At 41.4% G+C, this 25,240-nt stretch overlaps 1 protein-coding gene across 1 annotated transcript; it reads left to right on the forward strand.

Annotated features, from left to right (window-relative positions):
* The first annotated feature begins 584 nt into the window (after positions 1–584).
* On the forward strand, positions 585–24,265 carry GTPBP4 (GTP binding protein 4). Its single transcript, XM_014056724.2, has 17 exons — positions 585–737; positions 2,666–2,836; positions 4,640–4,743; positions 5,680–5,816; positions 6,891–6,991; positions 7,389–7,481; positions 9,263–9,454; positions 9,556–9,621; positions 10,515–10,604; positions 12,115–12,225; positions 12,708–12,785; positions 13,326–13,377; positions 13,958–14,058; positions 16,995–17,192; positions 23,409–23,474; positions 23,679–23,822; positions 24,042–24,265. The coding sequence occupies exons 1-17, from the start codon at positions 690–692 to the stop codon at positions 24,192–24,194; spliced, it is 1,905 nt and encodes a 634-aa protein (XP_013912199.2). The 5' UTR covers positions 585–689; the 3' UTR covers positions 24,195–24,265.
* Positions 24,266–25,240: the final 975 nt, after the last annotated feature.

Here is a 25,240-nt window from a genome sequence, read left to right on the forward strand (position 1 = left end):
TACAAAAAGGTGTGCCATCACTGGTATAGGGTTTTCTGCCTTGAGCAGGGGGCTGGACTAGAAGACCTTCCAGTTCTATTCTTTCTATTCTATTCTATGCAAAATTGTGAATTAAAAGGTTTTTTTTTGTATGTCTGCTGACATCTAACGGTTGCTTTAAATCACTACACGTTTATGCTGTTGGCCGAATTCCTTGGCCCGAATGTCATGGAAAGAAGAAACTGCAGTTCTACATCGAGCCATTTGGCGGCGCACAATCCTTTCAGTCGAAAGTGGCTTTTATCACTGTGATTAAAACAAACAAACAACCCAAATCTAAGGCATATAGAAGTACGAAAAATAGAGAATCGCCATCGTGCGACATCAACGCCTTTTCGTGACTACGGAACCGGAAGTTGCGCATTCATTTTGCGATCATGGAATGATTGTCCCCGCCTTCACAAACTCTCAATATTGTCAATTTGCCTATTGGCTTAGATTTGGGCCCACATGTATATTTCCGGAAAGGAAAAAAACCTGTAGAACGTCACGTTGACGTTCTTGGGCCTCGGGACAGGGCGATCCAGAGGAAATCGACGGCTACTTCCGGTGTCAGCTCCCGCGAGAACTCTTCTCACCGGAAGTCTCGCTGCCCCGTGCCAATCCGCCTTTCCGAGCCAGGCCGGGCACCGGGCGATCGCGCTGCCGCCATGGCGCTCTACAACTTCAGGAAGATTATGGTGGTCCCGTCCGCGAAGGTAAGCCCCCGACCCTGGATCCCTCTCGCCCGGAAGGACACGCGATCGCCTGGGCTCTGCTGGCTGCGGACTCCGGGGAGCTCCACGTGTCTCTGTCAGGGAAAGGATGGCGCTGGTCCTCCTCTGGCAGGGGATCCAAGGAGGCTCTGAGCCCCCAGGAGGCTCCGATCCGCACTCTGTGGAGAAAGACCGAGGCGGCTTTATGAAGATCGCCGAATGAATCCAATCCCCCTCTTCACTGAAGCCGCCTCCATGAGCTCCACTGCATCTGGGCTGGCTCCGAGGTTGGCATTGCAGACGACAGCATCTTTCTTTATTCCTTTCTTTCTTTCTTTCTTTCTTTCTTTCTTTCTTTCTTTCTTTCTTTCTTTCTTTCTTCCTTTTCCTTTTCCTTTTCATTCCTTCCTCCCTTTTCCTCCTTCCTTCCTTTTCCTCCCTTTTCCTCCTTCCTTCCTTTTCCTCCCTTTTCCTCCTTCCTTCCTTCCTTCCTTTTCTTTCTTTCCTTCCTTTTCCTTCCTTTCCTTTCTTTTCCTCTTTCCTTTTCTTTCCTTCGTTCCTTTTCCTTCCTCCCTTTTCCTCCTTCCTTTCTTTTCCTCCCTTTTCCTACTTCCTTCCTTTTCTTTCCTTCCTTTTCCTTCCTTTCCTTTCTTCTCTTTCCTTTTCTTTCCTTCCTTCCTTTTCCTTCCTCCCTTTTCCTCCTTCCTTTCTTTTCCTCCTTCCTTCCCATTCTTTCCCTTCCTTCCTTTCCGTCCTCCCACCCTTCCTTGTCTCTATGGAACCAGTCCCTGATGCCTAAATGGTTGGGGGGCACTGCACTACTGGAAGGTCAGGGACAGACTGTCATGGAGAAAATCTAGGTGGTTGCTAGGAGTTCAAAATGCCTTGATGGCACATCATCAAATAATCCAGAGACATCAGAGCATCATGTTGAAACTGTAAAGAAGAAAAATTGGTGGTCCAGGTGCAGGAGGGGGAAAAGCAGCCTCAGTTCTTGTAGAGAAAATGGAAATTGCTATAAAAAAACTTGCTAGTAGTAGATTTGAAGGAGAAGAAAAATCACAAAGAGTATTCATGTTCTCATGAAAGGATTTCCCTTGGAGGTGTTAAATTATCACAAGAAAGAACAACGATGGCAAAAAACATGTAGAATAACATCAGTTGCTCCTGAAATAGGAAAATGAAGAAACTGGTGATAATGTGAGGAAGATAAAATGATAGGGTATTCAAAAGGTACAAATTTGGCAGATCTGTTTCTGAAAACAACTTGGTTGGTAAAGAGTACATCGAAGCTAGCAGAAGTATGGTTTGCATATGTTCTCAAATAAACGAATAGATCTGTAAAGTACAGGAAAGGGATTGGGGTGAATTTTAAAAATACGATATAGTTATTGATATAATGTCGTAACACAGACCTTTTTATTCCTTCAGTCAAGGGTAGAAATTATTGTGTGTGTGTGTGTATGTTTGCTTTTGTATTGTGGTGCTGGAGAAGACTTTAGAATCTTAGGACTGCAAGAACATCAAATCAGTCCATCCTAAAATCAACCCTGATTGTGGAAGGGCAGGTAGTTTGGTCACCAAAGGAGAAGAGACAACACCTTGGAAAAGACTCTGATGTTGGGAAAGATGGAAGGCAAAAGGAGAAGGGGACAGCAGAGGATGAGATGGTTAATGTCATTGATACAATGAACGTGGATTTGGGAAAACTGGTTTGCCAGTTGATGTTGCTGATATATATATCAGATTCATACTTACTGTTTGGAATATCTGTTGTAATGGTTCATAGTTTTCATTTCCTGTCTCAGAGATTGGGCAAGATTGGCACACATTTCTCCTCTTTGGAGCTGTCAACATTTTTTCATACCATTGATAATAATTGTTGCTGCTTCTTCATTTTCATCAGTTGTTATTTTTTGTTTATTTTGCAGGACTTCATTGATTTAACATTGTCCAAGACCCAGCGAAAGACTCCTACAGTCATTCATAAGCATTATCAAATTCACAGAATCCGTCATTTCTACATGAGAAAAGTAAAATATACCCAACAAAATTATCATGACAGGCTCACTCAAATAATTATGGATTTCCCAAAACTTGATGTAAGTGATATTTCAACTAAAGCATATGTTCATTACATAAATTTAATTATATCTTCTTTCTTGGAGAAAGCTTGTATAGAGGTAGTCCTTGGCTTACAGCAGTTCATGTAATGATCGTTCAAAGTTACAACAGCACTGAAAAAGTGACTTGTGACCATTTCTCACACTTACAACCATTGTAGCATCTCTATGGCCATGTGATCAAAATTCAGACACTTAGCAAGTGACTCATGGCGGTTGCATGGTCTTGGGGTCATGTGATCACCTGATGTAATCTGATAAGCAAAGTCAGATTCACTTAACAACCAAGATTACTAACTTAACAACTGCAACAATTCATTTAACAACTGTGGCAAGAAAGGTCATAAAATGGGGCAAACCTCACTTAACAAATGTCTGACTCAATTGTCATAAGTTGAGGACTGCCTGAATTTTAGAAATATGCGGACTAAGGTAGTGCTAAAACATTGCTGTCAAATAATTAGAAATTGGGTTTGAGAAGGAGAAGGAATCTTAAACTTTATGATTTGACCATGGGGATAAAATTTCTATAAACAATTTGGTATTTAGTAATCGTCAATGGATCTTTTTCAATTGAAATGTTAAAATGCTCTATGGATGCTATTAATTTTTCATTGTACTTATAAAGGACTGTTGGTGGCTGGATTCTGGTATTCTCTGAAAATATAATCACATTTTATACTTGTGCTATTACTGACAAAAGAAATAATAAGTCATTCTTGAAATGTGTATATTATTAGATAAATCTAGATTGATAGATCTACTTTTTTTAAACAAACAGCTTCTGTCCATGCCATATCATAAGTTACTTTTTGAGCTTTTACACCCCTACAGGAATCAAATTTTCCATGGGTTCATAGAATTAGCTTTGAATTCCTTTGAATCCTGGCTGAAAATCGTCAGAACCAAGCCCTTAAGATCTAGTTGTTCTAATAGGCTTGGGAATTGTTACAATAAGCGTGCAGGAATGTTTGTTTATTCCTTTGTCACGTTTTGATTATAACTGTCATACTGTTAACTCTGAAGCGAACCTGGCTGGGGCCATTTTTCAGGGTTGCCACAATGCAAAGAGGATAGTGAGGGGGGAGAATAGTTAAATGGGAGTTTTATAGCTAAAACAAAATAGTTTCCTGTGTGAACCAAAGCCATTTCAACAGGTGGCTGGAGAATGAGGGGTAAAGTAACCAGGCAACAAACCAGCATGTTGATTGGACCAACTGACTGTTTGGGGAAAGGGGGGGACGTTCACTTTTTAATTAGGTGAAAACCTAATTAAAAAACCCAAGGTGTTCCCCAGATTGCGCCAATATGATATCTCCAATAAAATTATTCATTGAGGAATCTATCAGCCTCACGGTTCTGCTTTCTATGGGACTATTACTTGGAACCCCGACACATACTTTTCTTTCTTTTGCATTTTTTATATATTGTTTTTAATCCTGGAGAAGGTTTTACTCTAAATCTCTACAGATTACAACAGGGGTCCCCAACCTCCAGTCTGTGGACTGATACTGGGCCATGGCATGACAGAAACTAGTCCGCGCAAATAAGCCCCATCCATGGGATGCAGGTAGCAGGTGAAACCATGCCCCCTCCAGTCCATGGAAAAATCTCTCTACAGAATCAGTCACTGGTGCCCAAGAGATTGGGGGCTACTGGATTAGAGTGCTAATACATACCTACACAATCTAATTAAAAGTTAAATGGAACTGTATATATTTTATTGACAAATTGTTTATTAAATATATTACTGATCAATTCTCTTTTTTTTATTGATTTCAGGATATTCATCCCTTTTATGCAGATTTGATGAATGTACTCTATGATAAAGATCATTACAAGCTAGCTTTGGGACAAATAAATATTGCCAAAAATCTGATTGACAAGTAAGAGAATTTCACTATGTACATACTTATTAGGTGTTACATTTATATCCTATCTTACTTCTGGAAGCTCACCTGATTGACAATTGAGGATTTCCCAGCCAATTTATTTTCATAGCAATAAATGTGTGCAGCTGGGAGGGAAAGATTGGCCTGAAGTCACCCAGTAAATTCGGTACTCAATTGGAGATAGGCTTTGACTTTGGCCTCTCAACTTGCAGTTCCAACACGTCATACTAAATAATGACTTGCTGAACTACGACTTGCTGACTAAAAAGTAATAGACAGTCCTTGTTTACAAACTAAGCAGTGTTTCTCTATCTTAGCAATTTTTGCATATCTTAAAGTTGCTAGGGACATGGTGGCTCAGTGGCTAAGACACTGAGCTTGTCGATCAGAAAGATGGGCAGTTCGGCAGTTTGAATCCCTAGCGCCATATAACAGAGTGAGCTCCCATTACTTGTCCCAGCTTCTGCCAACTTAGCAGTTTGAAAGCATGTAAAAATGCAAGTAGAAAAATTGGGACCACCTTGGTGGGAAGATAACAGTTCTCTGTGCACCTTTAGTCATGCCGGCCACATGACCACGGAGGCGTCTTCGGACAGCGCTGGCTCTTCGGCTTTGAAAAGGAGATGAGCACCGCCACCTAGAGTTGGGAACGACTAGCACATATGTGTGAGGGGGACCTTTACCGTTTATCTAAATTTGCTAAGGTTGAGAAACACTGAGTTCAGGGGAAAAAATGAAATCGAAGTCAAATATATTTTAATTCACTGTGACAGATGAACTGATAATATTTATATTTTTCTAGCTATCATTCTTTGTTCCTTCTAACCCACTGATAGTGTCCTATCAAGTGAAATAAAATTGTATCAAAGTTAAATATTCTCCTAGCTGGTAAAATATACTGTAGATTTGATACCTGGTTTTTTGACTTAGTGTTGCCAAAGATTATGTGCGTCTGATGAAATACGGGGATTCCCTTTATCGATGCAAACAATTGAAACGTGCAGCCTTGGGGCGGATGTGTACCATAATCAAAAGACAGAAGCAGAGCCTGGAATATTTAGAACAAGGTATGTCAAGAATAGAAAATTACTATTTATTTACTAAACAAATTTATATGGCTGTCCAAGTCCCACATAGGTGACTCGAGGCTGCTTACAACATTTAAAAATTCACCAAGATCCCATTCCATCCCATCCTCCCCATGGCAGCAACAACACAAATAAACTGCTTGGATTGTCTCCATTTATGGTCCCTATGCTTGCTGACAAAACCATTTTTAAGGGCTTTTTGGGAAAAGCAACAGTGAGAGAGCCCAGCCACACCTGGCGGGGATTGATGTTTCACAGAGAAGAGGCCACCACCAAAAAGGCCCTTTTTCATGGTCCCACCAGATTTAAATCCCCAATCAATGGCTCCAGTATTTGCTTAGGGATGAACAGTCCATAAATACAGAGCAGGTAGCTAGATTCTGCGCAGCAGCACTGGGGATTCGTTGGAAACAAGTGTCTAATCCACCAAAGCTATTTTATAAAGCAAAGGTGGCAAACCCTTTGTACTGCTTATTCCTTTCCCTTTTAAGTATTAAACTGACTACGGGCCTCACACTTTATGGATTGTAATTTTAATATAGTGAGACCATGTATAATTGACAGATTGGATTTTATCATAGATTTTATCTGTTATTTTATTCTAGAATTTTTAATTGTATATTTACTGACTGTTTTTATTTGTTCTGGTTTCTGGCCTACTCCCTGTGAAACATCATCCCTGCATAGATAAGCTTCCACATTGATACTCTTTCTCAAGGCTCTGAAGACATGGTACTGCCCACAGGCCTGGAGACCTCAGTGTGATATGGACACCATCAAGTGGTTTGTCCGATTGTTGTTGCTGGGCGTTGAGGAGTTATTTGCTTTTTGTTTTGAGTTTTATCCTTTAAACCACCCAGCGGTCCTTCAAATACAAAATGGGATAACTGAATGCATTTGAGTGGGTTAAACAGGTCAAGCTGCATAACTTAAAACCATAATGAATGACTGAATATTTAATACCTTAATAGCTAAATTCATATGATACGCAAAATCAAACTACAATATTATGTATCTAAACAATACTTTCGTGTTCTTTTTTTAAAATTTCAGTACGACAGCATTTATCACGATTACCAACCATTGATCCTAACACACGGACTCTCCTGTTGTGTGGGTACCCCAACGTTGGGAAATCAAGTTTCATAAATAAGGTTAGTGGATATGCCTTGCGTCAGAGTCACACTAAATTAGAATATAATAATAAACACTGAGTAAGCACAAGTAATTTCTTAGCACTGTATTTAAAATCACAGGCTTAGTTAGATTGAGAACAGTCCTCTTGATGTATCGTTTCCTAAACTGTGAGAAAATACATGCTAGTATTTGTTAATAATAGTTGCACATCTTACCTTATAGTAAGATATAGTCGTACATCTTACAAAAGATTATAAAAAAATACACCTTCCATTTTCCTGTCTTCAGAAAATAAAATATTTTTATTCTGTGCCACCCCAGTTTAGAAACATTTATTCTTTGTGTTGGCACATTTACTGATGGTTGGATTCAGAACAGAAGTTGTTTCATAAATGACACCCTTTTTTGTTTTAGGTAACAAGAGCTGATGTAGATGTGCAGCCATATGCATTTACCACAAAATCTCTGTTTGTGGGACACATGGATTACAAGTATTTGCGTTGGCAGGTAAAAACTGTCTCTTAGTTAAATCAGTCAATTGTTCCTATTTAAGGGAGTATGTATTTTTTTCTTTTTGTCTTATAAACTCAGGTTTTGGAATTTTTGCTCTAATTTTTGCTCTAAATTATTGTTACTATTTACTTGTTATGTTCCAGGTGGAAATTTGAAACAGGGCCATAAGTATCTTCAGAAGGGGGTGGGGTCTGTTGGAACTTCAAATGGTCATTAAGTGACCAGATGTAAGTTGAGAATTACCTGTGTTTGTAAAGGCAGTCCTCAACTTACAACCAAAATTGAGTCTAAAATTTCTGAAAGTTTTTAATTGAATTTTGCCCCATTTTACAATCTTTTGCCCCATTTTACAATCTTTCTTGTTATAGTTGTTAAGTGAATCTGAGTTCCTCATTAACTTTGCTCGTCGGAAGGTTGCAAACGGTGATCACATGACTCCAGGATGCTGCAACTGACATAAAGCGACAAAGAGCCGAGGTGGTGCAGTGGTTAGAGTGCTGTACTGCAGCCATTTCAGCTGACTGTTATCTGCAGTTCGGCGGTTCAAATCTCACCGGCTCAGGGTTGACTCAGCCTTCCATCCTTCCGAGGTGGGTAAAATGAGGACCCGGATTGTTGGGGGCGATATGCTGACTCTGTAAACCGCTTAGAGAGGGCTGAAAGCCCTATGAAGTGGTATATAAGTCTAACTGCTATTGCTATTGCTATTGCTATAAATTCATACCTGTTGCTAAGCATCCAAAATCTGATCATATAAATGGGGGTGCTGCAACGGTCATAAGTGTGAAAAATAGTCATGGGTCACTTTTTTTAGTGCTGTTGCAGTTTTGAATGGTCATTAAATGAACTGTTATAAGTCAAGGACTACCTGTACTAGCAATAGCACTTAGACTTCATAAATCACTTCATAGTGCGTTGCAGCCTCCTCTAAGTGGTTTACAGAATCAGCCTATTGCCCCCAACAATCTGGGTTCTCATTTTACCCACCTCAGAAGGATGGAAGACTGAGTCAACCTTGAGCCTGGGGGAATTGAACTGCCAAATTGCAGCTAGCAGTCAGCTGAAGTAGCCTGCAGTACTGCACTCTAACCGCTGCGCCACCTTGGCTCTTTATTGTAAATCAGCAGTACCGGTTCCATGGAGAGAGGTTTTTCCATGGACTGGAGGGGGCCGTGGTTTTAAGGTTTAAGGTTTAATTTTATTTGTATGCCGCCCTTTTCCCTGAAGGGACTCAGGGCGGCTCACAACTCAAAAGGGAGGGGAAATACAAACAGAGTAACAAAAACATAAAAAACCATACATAGTTAAAAAGCATAACAATCATACCATTCGAAGTGGGGCAGCGAGTCTTTAGCCCCAGGCCTGTCGGAACAGCCAGGTTTTAAGGGCTATGCGGAAGGCCTGGAGGGTGGTGAGGGTACAAATCTCCACGGGGAGTTCGTTCCAGAGGGTCGGAGCAGCCACAGAGAAGGCTCTCCGGGTAGTCGCCAGTCGACACTGGCCGGCTGATGGAATTTGGAGGAGGCCTAGTCTGTGGGATCTAATTGTACTGCCTGCATCCTGCGGATGGGGCTTCGCTTGTTTGCACAACCAGTTTCTGGCATCCCGCTACCCAGTGCCGGTCCCCAAATCTGTGGTTGGAGACGATTGTAAATCACATTATTAATGCCCTACTTTCATTTGAGATGGTTTCTCAGATGGGGCTTTGCATTTTACCTTGCTCTTGTTCTTGTTTGTTGGACCAGCTCTCTTAATTTTCTACTGTTCCATTGCAGGTCATAGATACTCCTGGTATTTTGGACCATCCTTTGGAAGACAGAAACACCATTGAGATGCAGGCCATAACTGCACTTGCCCATCTCCGGTCTGCTGTGCTCTATGTCATGGATATATCAGAACAGTGTGGCCACAGCTTGGAAGAGCAGCTGGCACTTTTTGAGAATATTAAGCCATTATTTGCCAACAAGGTGCCTGGGATTTTATCCCTTTATGTTTTAAAGCTTCCGTGTTTTTTGTTAGAAAATCCAAGCTGGCTTATTCAATGTTTTCTTTCTCTTCCTTATTTTAGCCTCTAATTATTGTAGCCAATAAATGTGATGTAAAAAGGATTTCTGAACTTTCAGAACAGAATCAGGTGAGTAGTTTTCAGAAGCAGTGATTACACAGACAAAGGCATACTTATGTCTTGGTTGACTAGCCTCTTCCTCCTCCCTCCTTCCCCTTTCATTCCCCCCCCCCCCCCGTTATGGTGGCTTGAGTGCCTCACTCCCAAATCTTTGAGGTCTATACAAGATCTCAGAGATCTGGTGGTCTGCCATGCTGGACTCTTAATATATCTTTATATATATTTTAAAAAAACATATCATTTCTATTTGCATTTTCAATTGCAGTCTAGGCATTAATCATTCAATATCTACCTTTGTTGTTCTAGCCAAGCAGTCTCTTTATTGCAACTTTTTTTACTTTCTATCTTCACTTTTGGTGGCAGCTGATTGATTTTCCCCTTCAGTTTATTTATACCTAGCCTTTATTACTTTACAAATAATTCAAGTGGTGAACATATCCAACACGTTTTCCGTCTCCTATTTTCCCCTCCCATTCTGCACTTTTCTCTGCTGATGAGCAAAGTTCATCTTGCAAGCCTGAAATCTACCCACATACTGAAAGATTCGTTTTTTTGTAATGTTAGTGGAATATGAAATAATAATACCCACTCTTGACCTTCCCTAATGATCAGTTTGTTTCAGACTACATGTGCCAAAAGCCAGGGTTTTTTCCTAGAACATGGAAATATTAATTAAACTTAATTAAATTTAATTAAATCAAAAAGTATGTTTATATGACAGACACACACACACACACAACGTCCTGTATACAAGTAAGTGTACAGTTTTGCGGTTGCTCTGTATTCCAGTGCAATCTTTACATGATGTTTCATGTGGATAAATGTACTATTTGGATACCTTAGGGATGAGGGTGCGTGTAATTAATTTTGCCAAATGCTTTCATTTATCTATCATCTTTCAGAAAATATTTGCTGAATTAGAAGCTGATGGACTTCCTGTGATCGAGACAAGCACTATGACAGAAGAAGGTGTTATTCAGGTTAAAACTGAAGTGAGTGAATGCGTGTATATTGAATATCTACATTGGGTTCAATTCACTTCTGCTTATCCAGTGGACTATTTTGCAGCTTGCATTAAAATATTGCATTAGAAAAACAAAAACAATTTTTGCTTTGCACTGTCATAAAATCCTCCCGTTTATTAGATGCTGGGTTCTACTTGCTTTCCCTTGTTCCAGTGTTTGCAGCAGATGCTAATGCCAGTTTTCTCCCCTGCTTATGGCTGTTTGGCACTATATTGTTTTTTAAAAATGATTTTGTATAATGTGGGCGGTTGAACTTTCCTATATCATTGTACATAATCAAAAAGAGAACTTAAAAAAATAGATATTCTCTATTTGTCAATTCCTGGGAATCGCTTGCAGCAATTCGTCATCAGGCTCCAGTGTAGGAAAAATATCTTTCTTCTTTTGTCACTTTTTAAACCGCCGTTGTAACTTCGAACAGTCACTAAATGAACTGTTGTAAGTCGAGGACTACCCGTAGCTTTGCCTTATGATTTGGCTGTTGCAAGGGTACATGTGATTACACCTTCTCCAAATTCTTGCCTTACAGTTATTTCTTTTCTGGTCGGGTACTAAATTACATTTCTTGAAATTGAGAAATTCTTCTCCCCAGAGATTGGTCTTGTCATAGAATCATGTGATATTGTAAAGAGCCTTTTATCCCAAATGTACTTTTTCAAGAGGCAATTAATTGGACTTCCTTGTTTTTCTTTGAAGATATTTTGCTTCTCATCCAAGAAGCTTCTTCAGCTCTGACTGGATGGTGGGGAAACTTCTTGAATGAGAAGCGAAACATCTCCAAAGAAAAACCAGAAAGTCCAGTTGCCTCTTGAAAAAGCACCTTTGGGACAACCAGGACCTGGATGACTGAGAATCTCCATGGACAAGAAGCCATTTAGTTCCTCAAGTTCAATACCGTGTTCCATACGGAAAGTCAAATGAAAGCATTCTAATCTGACGTAGTTCTAGCATGCAAGTGCCTCCCTATAACTTAAATCTATTAAAAGTAGACCTCAACTTATGACTGCAATTAAGCCAGCCAACTTAGTAGGTTGTAACAGTTGAAAAGCGAGTCATCTTGTGACTGGACCTGACTGCAAGCTTTTTTTTGCAAGAGTTGTTTGGCGGGTGCTGCAATTCATTAGCAAGCCTGTTGATCACTGTATTGTGTGTTCTTTTCCAAAAACCGGAAGTCAAAACAGTTTTTAGAAGAAAAAAAATATATCAGTTACATGACCGTGGAATGCTTCAAACAGCCATAAATGTGGTTTGGTTGACAAGTGTCCCGAATGAGGTCATGTGACCGCAGGCAGAGCAAAGATCATAATTTTAGAACTGGGTTGTAAGTCGCTTTGGGCAGAGGGTTCCTACCGTTAACTCTGAAGGATTGATATGCCCCTGGTTGTAAGTTGAGGATTGTCTGTAGGTCTGGATCAGTGTTAATGCTTTTCTTGGCTTCAATATTTCTTGAATTAATATTTTTTTTTATTATTTTCAGGCTTGTGACAGGTTGCTGGCCCATCGGGTTGGCACCAAAATGAAAGGAAACAAAGTGAATGATGTACTGAACAGGCTACATTTAGCTCTTCCAACAAAAAGGGACAACAAGGTGTGTGTGTGTGTGAGAGAGAGAGAGAGAAAGAGAAAGAGAGATATTGTATCTCATTGCCTCTATTGCAAAGATGTATCCACATCTGGCAAACTTTCCTGTAAGAGTTTCCAGTTAAATACATATGAAAAGGCATTAGAGTGTATGGATCTTTTTTTGCAGTGGGGGAAAAAAATTAACAGTGAAGATTTGTCAGCTTACAGACTGAAAGAAAAGGAGGAGGATGTTGTCCTGCTCAGTAACCTAGTACAGCGGTCCCTAAACTTTCCGGTTCTGCAAACTAGCAGGGGCAGTCGGTGGGGCCGGGGGTGTTGGAGACGATGCCCACCTCTTGCGCAAATGGGACTTTGTGTGCTTGCCTGCTACTTGGGTGGCCCGGTTCCCAGTGGGCCATGCCCATGGAGGCTGGGGACCCATGAATCCAGTACATATATGAAAAGGAACTTCTTCAGTTCACTTTGGGTTTCCTTCCTGCATTTTAGGAAAGGCCCCCTTTTATTCCAGAAGGAGCCTTGATGCGGAAGAAGCACATGGAAGTTGATGGCCCAAAAAAGAAACTGGTAAGTATTTTACGAAAAAATTCCACATTTTAGGGGTATAAATTATAAAGGGACACGGTGGCTAATATGCTGAGCTTGTCGATCAGAAAGGTGGGCAATTCAGCGATTCGAATCCCTAGCGCTGCCTAACGGAGGGAGCTCTTGTTACTTGTCCCAGCTTCTGCCAACCTAGCAGTTCAAAAGCACATAAAAATGCAAGTAGAAAAATAGGAATCACCTTTGGTGCGAAGGTAACAGCGTTCCGTGTTATGCCAGCCACATGACCACGGAGACGTCATGCCAGCCACATGACCACGGAGACGTCTTCGGACAGCGCTGGCTCAAAGTCATCCAGCCTTGGCCTTCCATGCTCACAGTCTCCTGATGATTGGCCCAAAATCAGTCAGCTGGCTTTCATGCCTAAAGTGGAAACTAGAACTCACAATCTCCCGGTTACTAGCCTGATGCCATAACCACTAAACCAGTTTGTCTCTGTGTGTGACCTTTTTGTGATTTTTGTGAAATTTATAAGAAACTCTTAATGATGCATTTTTGTTACAGGAGAAAGATGTGGAAATGGAAATGGGGGATGAATATATATTGGATCTTAAGAGTAAGTCTCAAGTTATCTTTCTGTTTAGAAATGCAACAGTTTTACACAGTAGGTCACTATCATATTATTCCTTTTTTGTAAACAGCTAAAGCAGAAATAAATAAATAAAAAACCACACAGGTTATGATAACTCTCATAAGTTCTAGGCCTACATTATCCCCTTGTATTGAGTTGGAGGTGGTGGTGGACTGAGGAAGCGCAATCAATCTCATTGTACATATGTTGTGCACTGACAAATAAATAATTCTAATTGTATTGGTAGGATCCATTCCCTTTTTCATGTTCTATTAAGAATGGTACCAAGTTATAGGCAGGAATTACTCCCGACTAGTGGAGAATTCTATTCTATAAGCTTTTTAGACCATATATAGTTCAAGCATATATTTCAAATCTATTTAAGGAATATTGTTGGTTGAGACAAACAAGCTTAAGACCTCCATTATATATAACTTACTTCCAACATGTAATTTATTATTTTAGGATGGGGTTTTCTTATTAATAAGGCTATCAACTGAATATAATTGCAGGGATTTTAGAGTTGGACAAATAAAACTCCTTCATTTTTTCCCTCTGCTTTAAGAATATTGGGATCTGATGAATCCATCTGAAAAATACGATGTGATACCTGAGATTTGGGAAGGTCATAACATAGCTGATTACATTGACCCAGACATCATGAAAGTAAGTATTAAACTACTGATGGTGTACTAGATGGGAAAAAAATACCATATTTTTCAGAGTATGTTGCATCTTTTCCCCTCAAAAAAGAGACTGAAAATCTGGGTGTGTCTTATACACTGAATATAGCATTTTTTGCCTCCCAAACCCCGCCCCTCTTCACCAAAATGGCCGTGCATAGCTTTTAGAAGGCTTTCAGAGTGCTCCTGGGGTCTGGGGAAGGCAGAAATGAGTGAAAAATTGGCTGTTTTTTGCTTAATTTTGCCCCCCACAGCCCCCAGGAACACTCTACAAGCCTCCTAAATGCATTGTATAATCAGTTTGGGACGTTTGTGAACTCAAACCAGTACAGGTAATCCTCAACTTAATAACAGTTCGTATAGTGACTGTTCAAAGTTATGATGACACTGAAAAAAGTGACTTATAGTCATTCCTCACACTTACGACCTTTGCAGCATCCCCATGGTCATATAGTCAAAATTCGGAGGCTTGACAACTGACTCATATTTATGACAGTTACAGTGTCTCTAAGTCATGTGGTCACCTTTTGCGACCTTCTGACAAGCAAGGTTAGTGAGAGAGCCTGATTCACTTAACAACCGTGTTACTAACTTAACAACGACAGTGATTCACTTAACAATTGTGGCAAGAAATATCATAAAATGAGGCAATGTGCATTTAATAAATGTTTTGCTTAGCATCATAAGTTTTGGGTCCAATTGTGGTTGTATGTTGAAAGCTACCTCTATCAGAATTTGAAACAGCTATAAAATTCAATCTAGGCCAAAATCATATTTAAGTTTTTATTGCCATATACTATGTGAAATGAAACCCCATCGGCTTTCTAGCTTGGCAGAGGAAGTAAGAATTTGTGTGAATTGTCTGAAGGGCATTGGTGGTCTATAAGAATTGGAATGGAATAGAATAGAATAGAATAGAATAGAATTCTTTGTTGGCCAAGTGTGATTGAACACAAGGAATTTGTCTTTGATGCATATGCTCTCAGTCTACATAAGGAAAATAAAATACATTCATTAAGAATACAACACTTAGTGATAGACAAGGTTACTAATAAGCTAGCAAATTGTACTAGGAAACACATAAAAACAATATAAATTGAAAGATACAAGCAACATAGTTATAGCCATAAGTGGTGAGAGATAGATACTAGGAAGGGTGATGATGATGATAATAATAATACAGTCTTACCATGTTTTCCCCAAAATACAACCTGTCCCGAAACTAACGCCTTGCCATATTTTTTACGTGGGCAAAAATATAAGCCCACCCCCGAAAATAAACCCCCTGGATATCCCCCCCCCCCAAGCCAGGCAGAGCACCACTCACCAACCTAGCGGTATCCTGAAGGAACCAAGCCGCGGGAGCCGGGGTGGAAGGTGCTCACATTGCTTGCTGCCTTCGGGATACCGCTAGATTGGGGAGTGGTATTCTGCCTTGCCGGAGGGGGGAGTTACCAGGCGGCTGCTCCCTTGTGAGCGGGTTCCTGAAGAGCTGGGCACAGCCTCAGGGGCGAAGCAGCCATGAGGCAACCATGCTCACGAGCAGCTGCCCGGCAAATCTCTCCAGCCGAGCAGACCGCCATTCACTGATCTAAGGGGCCAAGTCAGGTGGCACTCTGCCTGTCCACCAGCACCCGTGTCTTGGCACATTCGGGATACCCCCTACGTCAGTACATGGAGCTCTGCCTGGCTGGAGAGGGGGGGTTGCGTGAGCGCCTGTTCCGCCCCCAGCCTCACCAAGCTCTTGTGTAGATCTCCAAGGGCGCCGCCGCTGGCCACCACCACCACCACGCTCCCGGGCATAACTTCCAAGCTCCAAAACTCGGGGCCGAGTCTTCCAGCATCGGCCGCTCTAGGAGTGCTCTTTATGGTGGCCCGGCTGCTGGAAGACACTCTGTCTGGCAGCCGGCTCACCAAAGAGAGCACTCCTAGAGCGGGCGATGCTGGAAGACTCGGCCCTGAGTTTTGGAGTTTGGAAGTTATGCTAGCAGCATGGCGGTGGCGGCAGCCAGTGACGGTGTCCTGGGAGAGCTGCGCAAGGGCTTGGTGAGGCTGGGGGCGGAACAGGCATTCGCGCAACCCCCCTCTCCAGCCAGGCAGAGCTCCATGCACTGACCTAGGGGGTATCCCGAATGTGTCAAGCCGCGGGAGCTGGGAGGCGGGCAAAACGCCACGTGGCTTGGTGCCTTAGTGATACCCCCTAGGTCAGTGAATGGCGCTCTGCCTGGCTGGAGAGGGGATTTGCCAGGCGGCTGCTCATGAGCGTGATTACCTCATAACTGCTTTGCCCCTGAGGCTGTGCCCGGCTCTTCGGAAGTCAGTTTGCAAGGGAGCAGCCGCTTGGCAACCCCAAAACAATAAGCCCTCCCTGATAATAAGCCCAAGGCCATATTTCATGGGGCAAAAGAAAATAAGACCCTATCGTATTTTGGGGGAAACACGGTAGTAAATTATTGATAGTGTTGTGGGAATTAGTTGTTAAGCAGTGTGATGGCATTCGGGGAAAAACTGCCCTTGTGTCTAGTTGTTCTGGTGTACAGTGCTTTATAGAGTCATTTTGAGGGTAGCAGTTGAAACAATTTATGTCCAGGATGTGAGGGGTCTGTAAATATTTTCACGGCCCTCTTTTTAACTCGTGCAGTGTACAAGTCCTCAGTGGAAGGCAGGTTGCAGAGCCAAACCAGTCAGATAGGGAGGTGCAGATGACAGACTCAATAATTCCTCTGTACAGAATCAGCCACTCTTTGGGCTGTTTGAGCTTTCTGAGTTGGCGCAGAAAGAACATTCTTTGTTGTGCCTTTTTGATGCTGTTTTTGATGTTAGGCGTCCATTTTAAGTCTTGAGATATGATAGAATATACACAAAGAAAATACACAATAGAAATCAGTTTCTAATCCATTGAATGTGGCGTCTTTCTAGAAATTGGAACAACTGGAGAAAGAAGAAGAGCTAAAGGAAAAAGCTGGAGAATATGATAGTGATTCAGAAAGTGAAGATGAGGAAATGATGGGAATCAGGCAGTTGGCACAACAAATTCGTGAGAAGAAGAAACTGAAGATCCTGGAATCAAAGGAGAAGGACATACACGGGCCCAGAATGCCTAGAACAGCTAAAAAGGCAAGTATAAAAAAACTTTGGGTAAGAATTTGGTGGGATGTGAGTGCGTGTGTCATGGACAGGAGGAATTTAGACTGGGAAAGAAATGGGACTCCAGTAGATACAGATAGGCCTCGACTTACAACAGTTCACTTAGTGACCATTCAAAGTTACAACAATGGTACTGAAAATAGTGATATGACTACTTTTCACACTTATGACCATTACAGTTACATGATTTACATTCAGATGCTAGATAATTGACTCACACTTATGATGGTTGCGATGTTCAGGAGCCATTTAGGTGACCTTCTGACAAGCAAAGTCAATGGAGAACACACATTCGCTTAACAACCAGTTACTAATTTAATAACTGCAGCGGTTCACTTAACAAATGTGGCAAGAAAAGTTCTAAAATGGGACAAAATTCACTTAACAAATCTTTCACTTAACAACATAAATTTTGGCCTCAAAATTGGTTGAGGACTATCAGTATCTTAAAAGTTGTCAGGTAGTCCTCAAGTTACGACCCTTTTGCCGATTTTACATCCTTTTATATGCAGTGATCATTAAGTGACTAACACTAAAGCGAAGTCATTGTTCGCTATGGTGCAGTTTTACGAAAAACTGGATGTAAGTGCTAGGTTTTTTTTGGGGGGGGGAAGAGTTAAAAATAGTCATATGATCATGGAACCCTGCAAATGCGATCATGTTGCTGGGTTCCAAAGTTTGGTCACATGGTTATGAAAGTTGAATTTAGGTCTTAGATTTCTTATCAAGTATAAGTCATTTACGGTAGAAGGAATTAAAACCAGTAGATTTTTCAATGGGATTTTCAGCTGTGGTTTGCTTTAAAAAGTACTGATTTACTTGGGTTGCCTATACAGGCAGCAAGGTAAAAAAAAAAAAAGGAAAGAAGGATTTCCTTATGCTGAAGGAAATCGATAAAAGTAGTCCTTGACTTACAACAATTTGTCTAGTGGTAGCAATTCAGTGGTGGGATACAACTGGTACGCCCCGGTACAGGCGTACTGGTGCCTGCTCAGAGCACCAGGTACTGTTCGATACGGTGCTCCAGAGGGCCCACCCATCGTCCTTACCTATATTTGAGTCGATCGGGGCTTAATTGGAGCATATAGCACCTGCGTGAGGCTCTGCTGAGCAACTGGAGCATCGCGGGCGGTAATACACATGCACGTGCTGTGCACATGCATGTGGTGGACACCTGGCCCCGTTGCACCGTACCGGTTGCACTGGGATCCGGAACCCACCACTGTCGCAGTTTCAACAGCACTGAAAAATGGACTTATGAGCGGTTTTGACACAGCATCCCGAGTCATGTGATCACAGTCATGTGATCAAAATTCAGGCGCTTGGCAACAGGCCAATATTTATGATAGTTGCCCTGTCTTGAAGGGCCAAGTGATCACCATTTTCAACCTTCCCAGCCAGCTTCTGACAAGCAAAATCAATTGGGGAAGATTTGCTTATTGACCTCATGATTCACTTAACAACTGAGGTAATTCACTTAAGACTGTGTTAAAGAAGGTCAGTGTACAGTGGGGGGCACTCACTCAAAAAACTGCCTTACCTAACTGTGGCAATTTTGGGCTCAATTACATTAATAAGTCGAGGACTTTCTGTCTGGTTGTAATAAATCCGCCTTATCCAAAGTTCCTTTGTATTCCTTTCATGGTTCATTTGCATTCATTTTGGTTTTTGGGTTTTTAAAGAAGTGTGTGCAACATGAAGATTAGACCAAATGGTTGGCAAAAGGTTTAGGATCCCCTGGTATAGAGTGATGTGTCAATCAAATTGGGTCATTATATTTATTGATTACCATTCCCATTTAAAACATTTAGTGATCCATGTATCACACAATCAATCTAACAATTAGTAAGTACCCAAACGGGACATTCAAGGCCCTGCTACTCTTTCCATGATGATGATGATGATGGTATAATAAGTGAGGAAACTTTTCTGTTGCCTGACTCAAATCAAATCAGGGGGCTGCCCTTGAAGAGTATCCGAAGACTGCAGTTGGTCCAGAATGCAGCCGTGCGAGCGATTGGGGGTGTACCTAGATACACCCACGTTACACCTATCTTCCGCGAGCTGCACTGGCTCCCCATTGGTCTCCGGACACGCTTCAAGGTGCTAGTCGTTACTTTTAAAGCCCTACATGGTTTAGGACCTGGCTACCTGAGAGACCACCTCCTGCCATTTACCTCCCAAAGACCGATAAGATCGCACAGATTGGGCCTCCTCCGGGTGCCATCGGCTGGTGAATGTCAGTTGGCGAATCCTCGGGGGGAAGGCCTTCTCTGTTGCTGCCCCGGCCCTGTGGAACGATCTCCCCGTAGAGATCCGGACCCTCACTACTCTCCCGGCCTTCCGCAAAGCTGCCAAGACCTGGCTGTTCCGGCAGGCCTGGGGCTGTTGATGAGTATCCAGCCCCACACTAAGCTGTATGCATGATGTGAATTTTTTAATTAACTGTATTATTATTTTTAATTTTTATATGTCTCCTATTTTGTCTGTAAGCCGCCCAGAGTCCCTAGGGAGTGGGCGGCATACAAATGTCATAAATAAATAAATAAATAAATAAATAAATAAATAAATAAATAAATAAATAAATAAATAAATAAATAAATAAATAAAACAATAAAACAATAAAACCACTCTGGCCACATCACAACAATAAAACCAATGAAAATGAAATCAATATAAGATAGCAAGTAAATGAAGTGAAGACTTTTGCTCTTACCTTATCTCCAGCCTGAGTGACGAGCCAGATTTTCAGCACTCTTCTGAACAATAGCGCAGAGGGGATTCAGCTCTCAAGGCCAGGGGTGTCAAACTGGATCCCATTGCGGGCCGCATCAGGAATTTGTTTGCCCTTGGGGGGGTGGGGGTGGGGTGGGGGTGGCCTGATCATCATGGCCAACTGGGTGGGTGTGGCCAGTCCCTCGCTGTCTCCAGGACAGTCCCATGGGCCAACTCAGTGGCTGGATCCGGCCCGCAGCCGCGTGTTTGACACATCTGTTCTAAGGGAAATCTTACTCTGGAGGGCAGGACTGCTACACTTCTGGAGCTCCAAGAGATGGCCCTGTTTAATTCAGTGGCGGTGAACCTTTGACCTGTGTCAGAGTTGTCACACTCCTATTTATGCCACTCATGACACTGTTCTTGGAAGCATGAGCTTTGAAAGCGTTCTTTCATGATTTTGGGACACTGGGAAGGTGAGCTTGGGACGTGTTCTTGTGTGGTCTCTTGCGCGGCCTCTGAAGGCTCTGAAAATCATGCTGGAATGGGAGTGTCTGCCTTCACACGGTTTTCAGAGGTCCTGGAGGGTGTAGAGAATCATTCTCCAAAGCCGCTTCAAGAATAGTGGTCTCTTGTGACGCAGAGCAGCCTTCAGTACTCTGCAGGAGCATATCAGCTGAAAGAAAACACCCCCGGAAGGCAAATAATCCCCAGCAGATTCTGGAGAGCCTTCGACCTGGAGGGCAATCACACCAAAGTTACAACAGCAGGGAAAAAGTGACTTATGACACTCTTTTCGCACTTGCAGCCATTATAACCTTAACTGTCCCTGTAGTCAACTGGCATATACTCAACTTATGACTACAATTGAGCCCAAGATTTCTGTTTACACGCAATAGCTAAGTGGGTTTGCCCCATTTTATGACCTATCTTTCCCCAGTTGTTAAGCCCAATCACTGCAGTTATTAAGTGAATCTGGCTTCCCCATTGACTTTGTGTGACGGTCGCAGAAGGTGATCACATGACCCCAGGACACTGCAACGGTCATAAGTATGAACCAGTTGCCAAGTGCCTGAATTTTGATCACACGACCATGGAGATCCTACAAACGGTCGCAAATGTGGAAAAAGATCATAAGTCACTTTTTTTCAGTGACTTCAGTTGTAGCTTCGAATGGTCACTCAATGAACTATTGAAAGTTAAGGACCACCTGTACTTATGACAGTTGCATCATCCTGGAGATCATATAATCACCATTTATGACTTTTCCCTGCCAGCTTCCAACCAGCAAAGTCAGTGGGGTAAGCCAGATTCACTTAATGACCAGTTCACTTAACAATTGCAATGATTCACTTTACTGTCACGAGTAAGGTCACATAAAGTTCACTTAACAACTGCCTTGCCTAGCAGCAGAAATTTTTTACTCAATTGTGGTTGTGAATTGAGGATTCCCTGTAGTCCATATAACTCCAGAGTATTTATAGTGACCACTATCTGCCATCCAAGTAATTAGATAGGAGCAGTTTAAGTACACGATTACTTCAGCCAGTTTTCCCTAAAGATAAAGCTGGTTAAAGATTTCATTATCTGGAGGCCTACACATTCGGAAAGCTGAACATAAACCACAATTCTTCCCCACTTCAAACATGGTTACCCAAATTCTTCTGCATTTCAAAGATGGTTACATCCTATTTTTGAATTCTTTGCAAAATTAAAAATACTGTTAATTAAAGACAGCAAATGTAGAACAACCTACATTTGCTGTGTTTTTTTATTAATTAAAAGCCTCGATTTTGCAAATAATTCAAAAATAGAACATAAACTATGTTTATTTATTCATTCTTTTTAATCTCACCTTTATTATTTTTACAAATAACTCAAGACAGCAAAGAAATCCAACCTACCTTACTGCTCCTGTTTTCCTCACAATAACCCATGAGGTTGGCTAAGAGAGAATGACTGGCCCAAAGTTAGCTGGCTTTCCTGGCTAAGTCACGCCTTGAACTTGTAGAAGAACTAAAGAAGCTTCTTAGATGAGAAGTGAAACATTTTTAAGGGGAAAAACATTTGGTTTGGTTTTTTTTTAAGGAAAAGCATATTTGTGACAAGAGGCCATGAGTTCAAGCCCTAACTAACTAGGAAAGGCAGCTGGGTGATCTTGGGCCAATCAATCCCTGTTAGCTCACTTCACCTCAAAGGGGCTATTGTTGTTGCGAGGAAAATGTGTTGAATGTTTGCTGCCTTGAGCTGTTTGTAAAAATAATAAAGGTGGGATACAAGTGAATGAATAAATAGAACATCCTCCTACATATGCTATCTTTTTTAAGTAGCAGAATTCTTAATTTTGCTAACAATTCAAAAAGAGGCTATGCAACCATGTTTGAAGTAGAGAAGAATTGTGGTTTATATTTGTTTCCCTAATTTGCAGGCTTGTACCTATGATAAACTTCCATCTGAAATCTCTAATCAGTTTAACCTTGAGGAAAAACTAGGTTTTCTTGGTTTTTGTCCTGGAAATGTACACAAAAAGCACTGAAGAACTTTCAGTATAGAAGAACAGAAGGGGTCTTGGAGATATTCTCGTCCAAACACTGATTTGGTGGCTTAGTAGCGAAGACACTGAGCTCATCAATCAGAATGGTCGGCAGTTGGAATCCCTAGTACAAGTTTCCTGCATGAATAGGGGGTTGGACTGGATGAACTCTTAAGGTCCCTTCCACCTCTGTTAAACTGTTAAACCTCTTGTCCAGGCAGGAAACCCTATACTATTTCAGATGAAAAGTTGTCCAAAATGTTTTCAAGGGGAAAACAAGGAAGAATGTCCAGTGCCTTTTGAAAAAGCACCTTTGGAATAACCATGACTTGGATGATTGAGAATCTGCAGTCATGATGGTCTGTTATTTTCTAGCCTGGTGATCTTAGCCACTACACCAAATGTACTCTCAACTTGCAAGATTTATTGCATTGGAATGCATTATGCTATTTGGCCACTTTTGCCTGCTGCCTGTGTACCCAAACTGTTAACTGGTAAAAATTCAAAACTGTTGTTTAGTGAAACGGTCTTTTCCAGATGTGGAATAGCAAAAGAGCGTTGGAGCTGTTGATTTCTCATCTCAAACAGCTGTGCTGCTCTGCACTCTGCTCTCCCTTGCTTTTGAGAAGTTCAGGGCTGTTCCCTAGGTTCCTTAGTGACTGAAAATTAGCTAGCAAAAGGGGTATGGTGCCCTGCTCCTTTAAGACCTCACCTTAGCCAGCCCACCTGCCCAATAAGAGCAGCTATAAAAGCAGAGCAGCAAAGAGGCTGGGTGTAGTAGAGCTGATTGTGGAGAAAGAGTGAAGTTACTTCGGTGTTGGATTGAAGGTAGTTTGGGGGAGTGTGAAAGGTTGCTTGCTCTCTGGGATTTGGAAGGTGGCACTGGCTTTTGGATATGGAGAAAATAACCTCTGAATTTTTTTTACTTCTGCCTTTAGGTTCAACAGAAAACCCTTGAGCAGGAGATGACAAATCTGGGACTTAGTGTAACTGGAAATTCTGATGTAAGATATGCTCTTTTTTGCTTATTATTCCCCCCTCCTGTATCATTGCTGCACCTGTAATTTTAAAAAAATTAGAGTTACACTCTTTGTAGGTTCTCATCTGATACTAGAATCTATGTTAATAGGACACAAGGTTGCATGCAGCAAGGCATCTGGTTAACTTTTTAAGGTGTCTGATTAGATTCTTTATCTGCAAATATTCAGGTACATTATTTAGCCGGGGGAAGAAGGTCCCGCAGTATCACCCGTAAACGCAAGCGAGAAGATTCTGAACCACCCGCATCTATGCCAGTAAGCCGTAGCCGCTCTACTACCCCTCGTGATGTGTCTGGCCTTCGTGATGCTAGGGTATGTCTCAGTTTTATGAAATTATCAGTTTATTCAGATATATGCAATTGCATATATTCACTATCAGCCAAGTTATCTATAGTGTGAATTTTCAGCTTTGAATAGGTTTTTTTTCAATGGAAACTGAAGTTCCAACACATATGGAGCAATACGTGGCCATATAATGTTTAAATTCATATTGTGCACCTTTTTACTTACAAATGTTTTGTTTTTTAATAGATGGTAAAGAAAGCAAAAACTATGATGAAGAATGCTCAGAAGGTGATGAATCAATTGGGCAAGAAAGGTGAGGCAGATAGAACTGTCTTTGACCTTAAACCCAAACACCTCTTTTCTGGGAAGAGAAAGGCCGGCCCAACCACCCGAAGATAAAACAACTGTTAAGAAAAAAATAAAATAAAAGATGTCTATGTTGACACAAATAAAACTTGCAAGCATTGAAATCTGCCTCCTTGTTTTTCTTTAAAATAGTTCTCTTTAACTGTTACAGGTCTAATTTTCAAAACTGCTATCTTGGGTTATTCAATCATGATATTGAGGAAAGTGGTTTCCTTAAACTGCAATTATAGAGCAACAATTCTGGTTCAGGGGTATACTTTGGCAAAGAGCCTAATCAAACCATGTCAGACCTTCAGTGGGCTATGGGCTACCTGGGATAAAAAAAACATTCAAACTTAAATTATGAGTATGCAAAGTGATTCATGCACAGAACAGCTGCTTGGGTTAGATTTATATTGAAATTTTGGTCTGCTATGGAAGGAAATGATACTTTTAACCTGGGTTGTGAAATAAAATACATCTGTTCTAAAGTAATGGTTTGAAAGGGTATTAACCCCAAATAAGGGGACTGACCATGATGTATGTGTATATTTGTAGCAGCAGCATGACAAAAAGGCACTGAGAAACCTGGTTGTGGTGTTAGGAATAGGCTGTTGGATAGCCATGATGGGAGTTTGTTCCTGAGGCTAATGAAACAAAGATACACAGCTGAAACAAACAGCTGAGGAGGAAGGGGGAAAGAGAATGGAAGCAGCTGGAAGATCAGGACTTCATTTTAACCATTACATTATCAAGGGAGGGGGGAAAAGGATGGAAAGCATTTTCACTACACACATCCCTCTAGTAATAAGTAATTGAAAAGGCTACCCTTGCTGTAAGAATCAATTCTATACAATGAGAAATTTCAAAAAGCAAAAGTGATGTATTAAGTCAAGTTTGGGTAATCCTTTTTATATTACAAAACTGACACCTTAAAAGCACTTCACCCAGAGCCCCCAAAATAGATTACTGTGGCCATGGCAAACCATTTGAAATATGTCCAATGTGTAGTTGTTCCTCTCTTCCTTGGAGGATCTGGAAGTGCTACTCAAGCATTTAAAATGTTTGGACTATGGGCCAGTTTTGTCCTCCATATTGTA

The sequence above is a fragment of the Thamnophis sirtalis genome, unplaced genomic scaffold (assembly GCF_051295495.1).
Source record: "Thamnophis sirtalis isolate CommonGarterSnake01/CBP01778 unplaced genomic scaffold, rThaSir2_p1.2 scaffold_4, whole genome shotgun sequence".
Lineage (NCBI taxonomy): Eukaryota > Metazoa > Chordata > Lepidosauria > Squamata > Natricidae > Thamnophis > Thamnophis sirtalis.

What these genes read in the sequence shown, in the direction of transcription:
- GTPBP4 (XM_014056724.2), top strand. Translation starts at nt 690, where the DNA reads ATGGCGCTCTACAACTTCAGGAAGATTATGGTGGTCCCGTCCGCGAAG. An exon ending in TTGACCCAGACATCATGAAA is followed by an intron (nt 14,059 to 16,994) that starts GTAAGTATTAAA and finishes GCGTCTTTCTAG; the next exon opens with AAATTGGAACAACTGGAGAA. An exon ending in TGCCTAGAACAGCTAAAAAG is followed by an intron (nt 17,193 to 23,408) that starts GCAAGTATAAAA and finishes TTCTGCCTTTAG; the next exon opens with GTTCAACAGAAAACCCTTGA.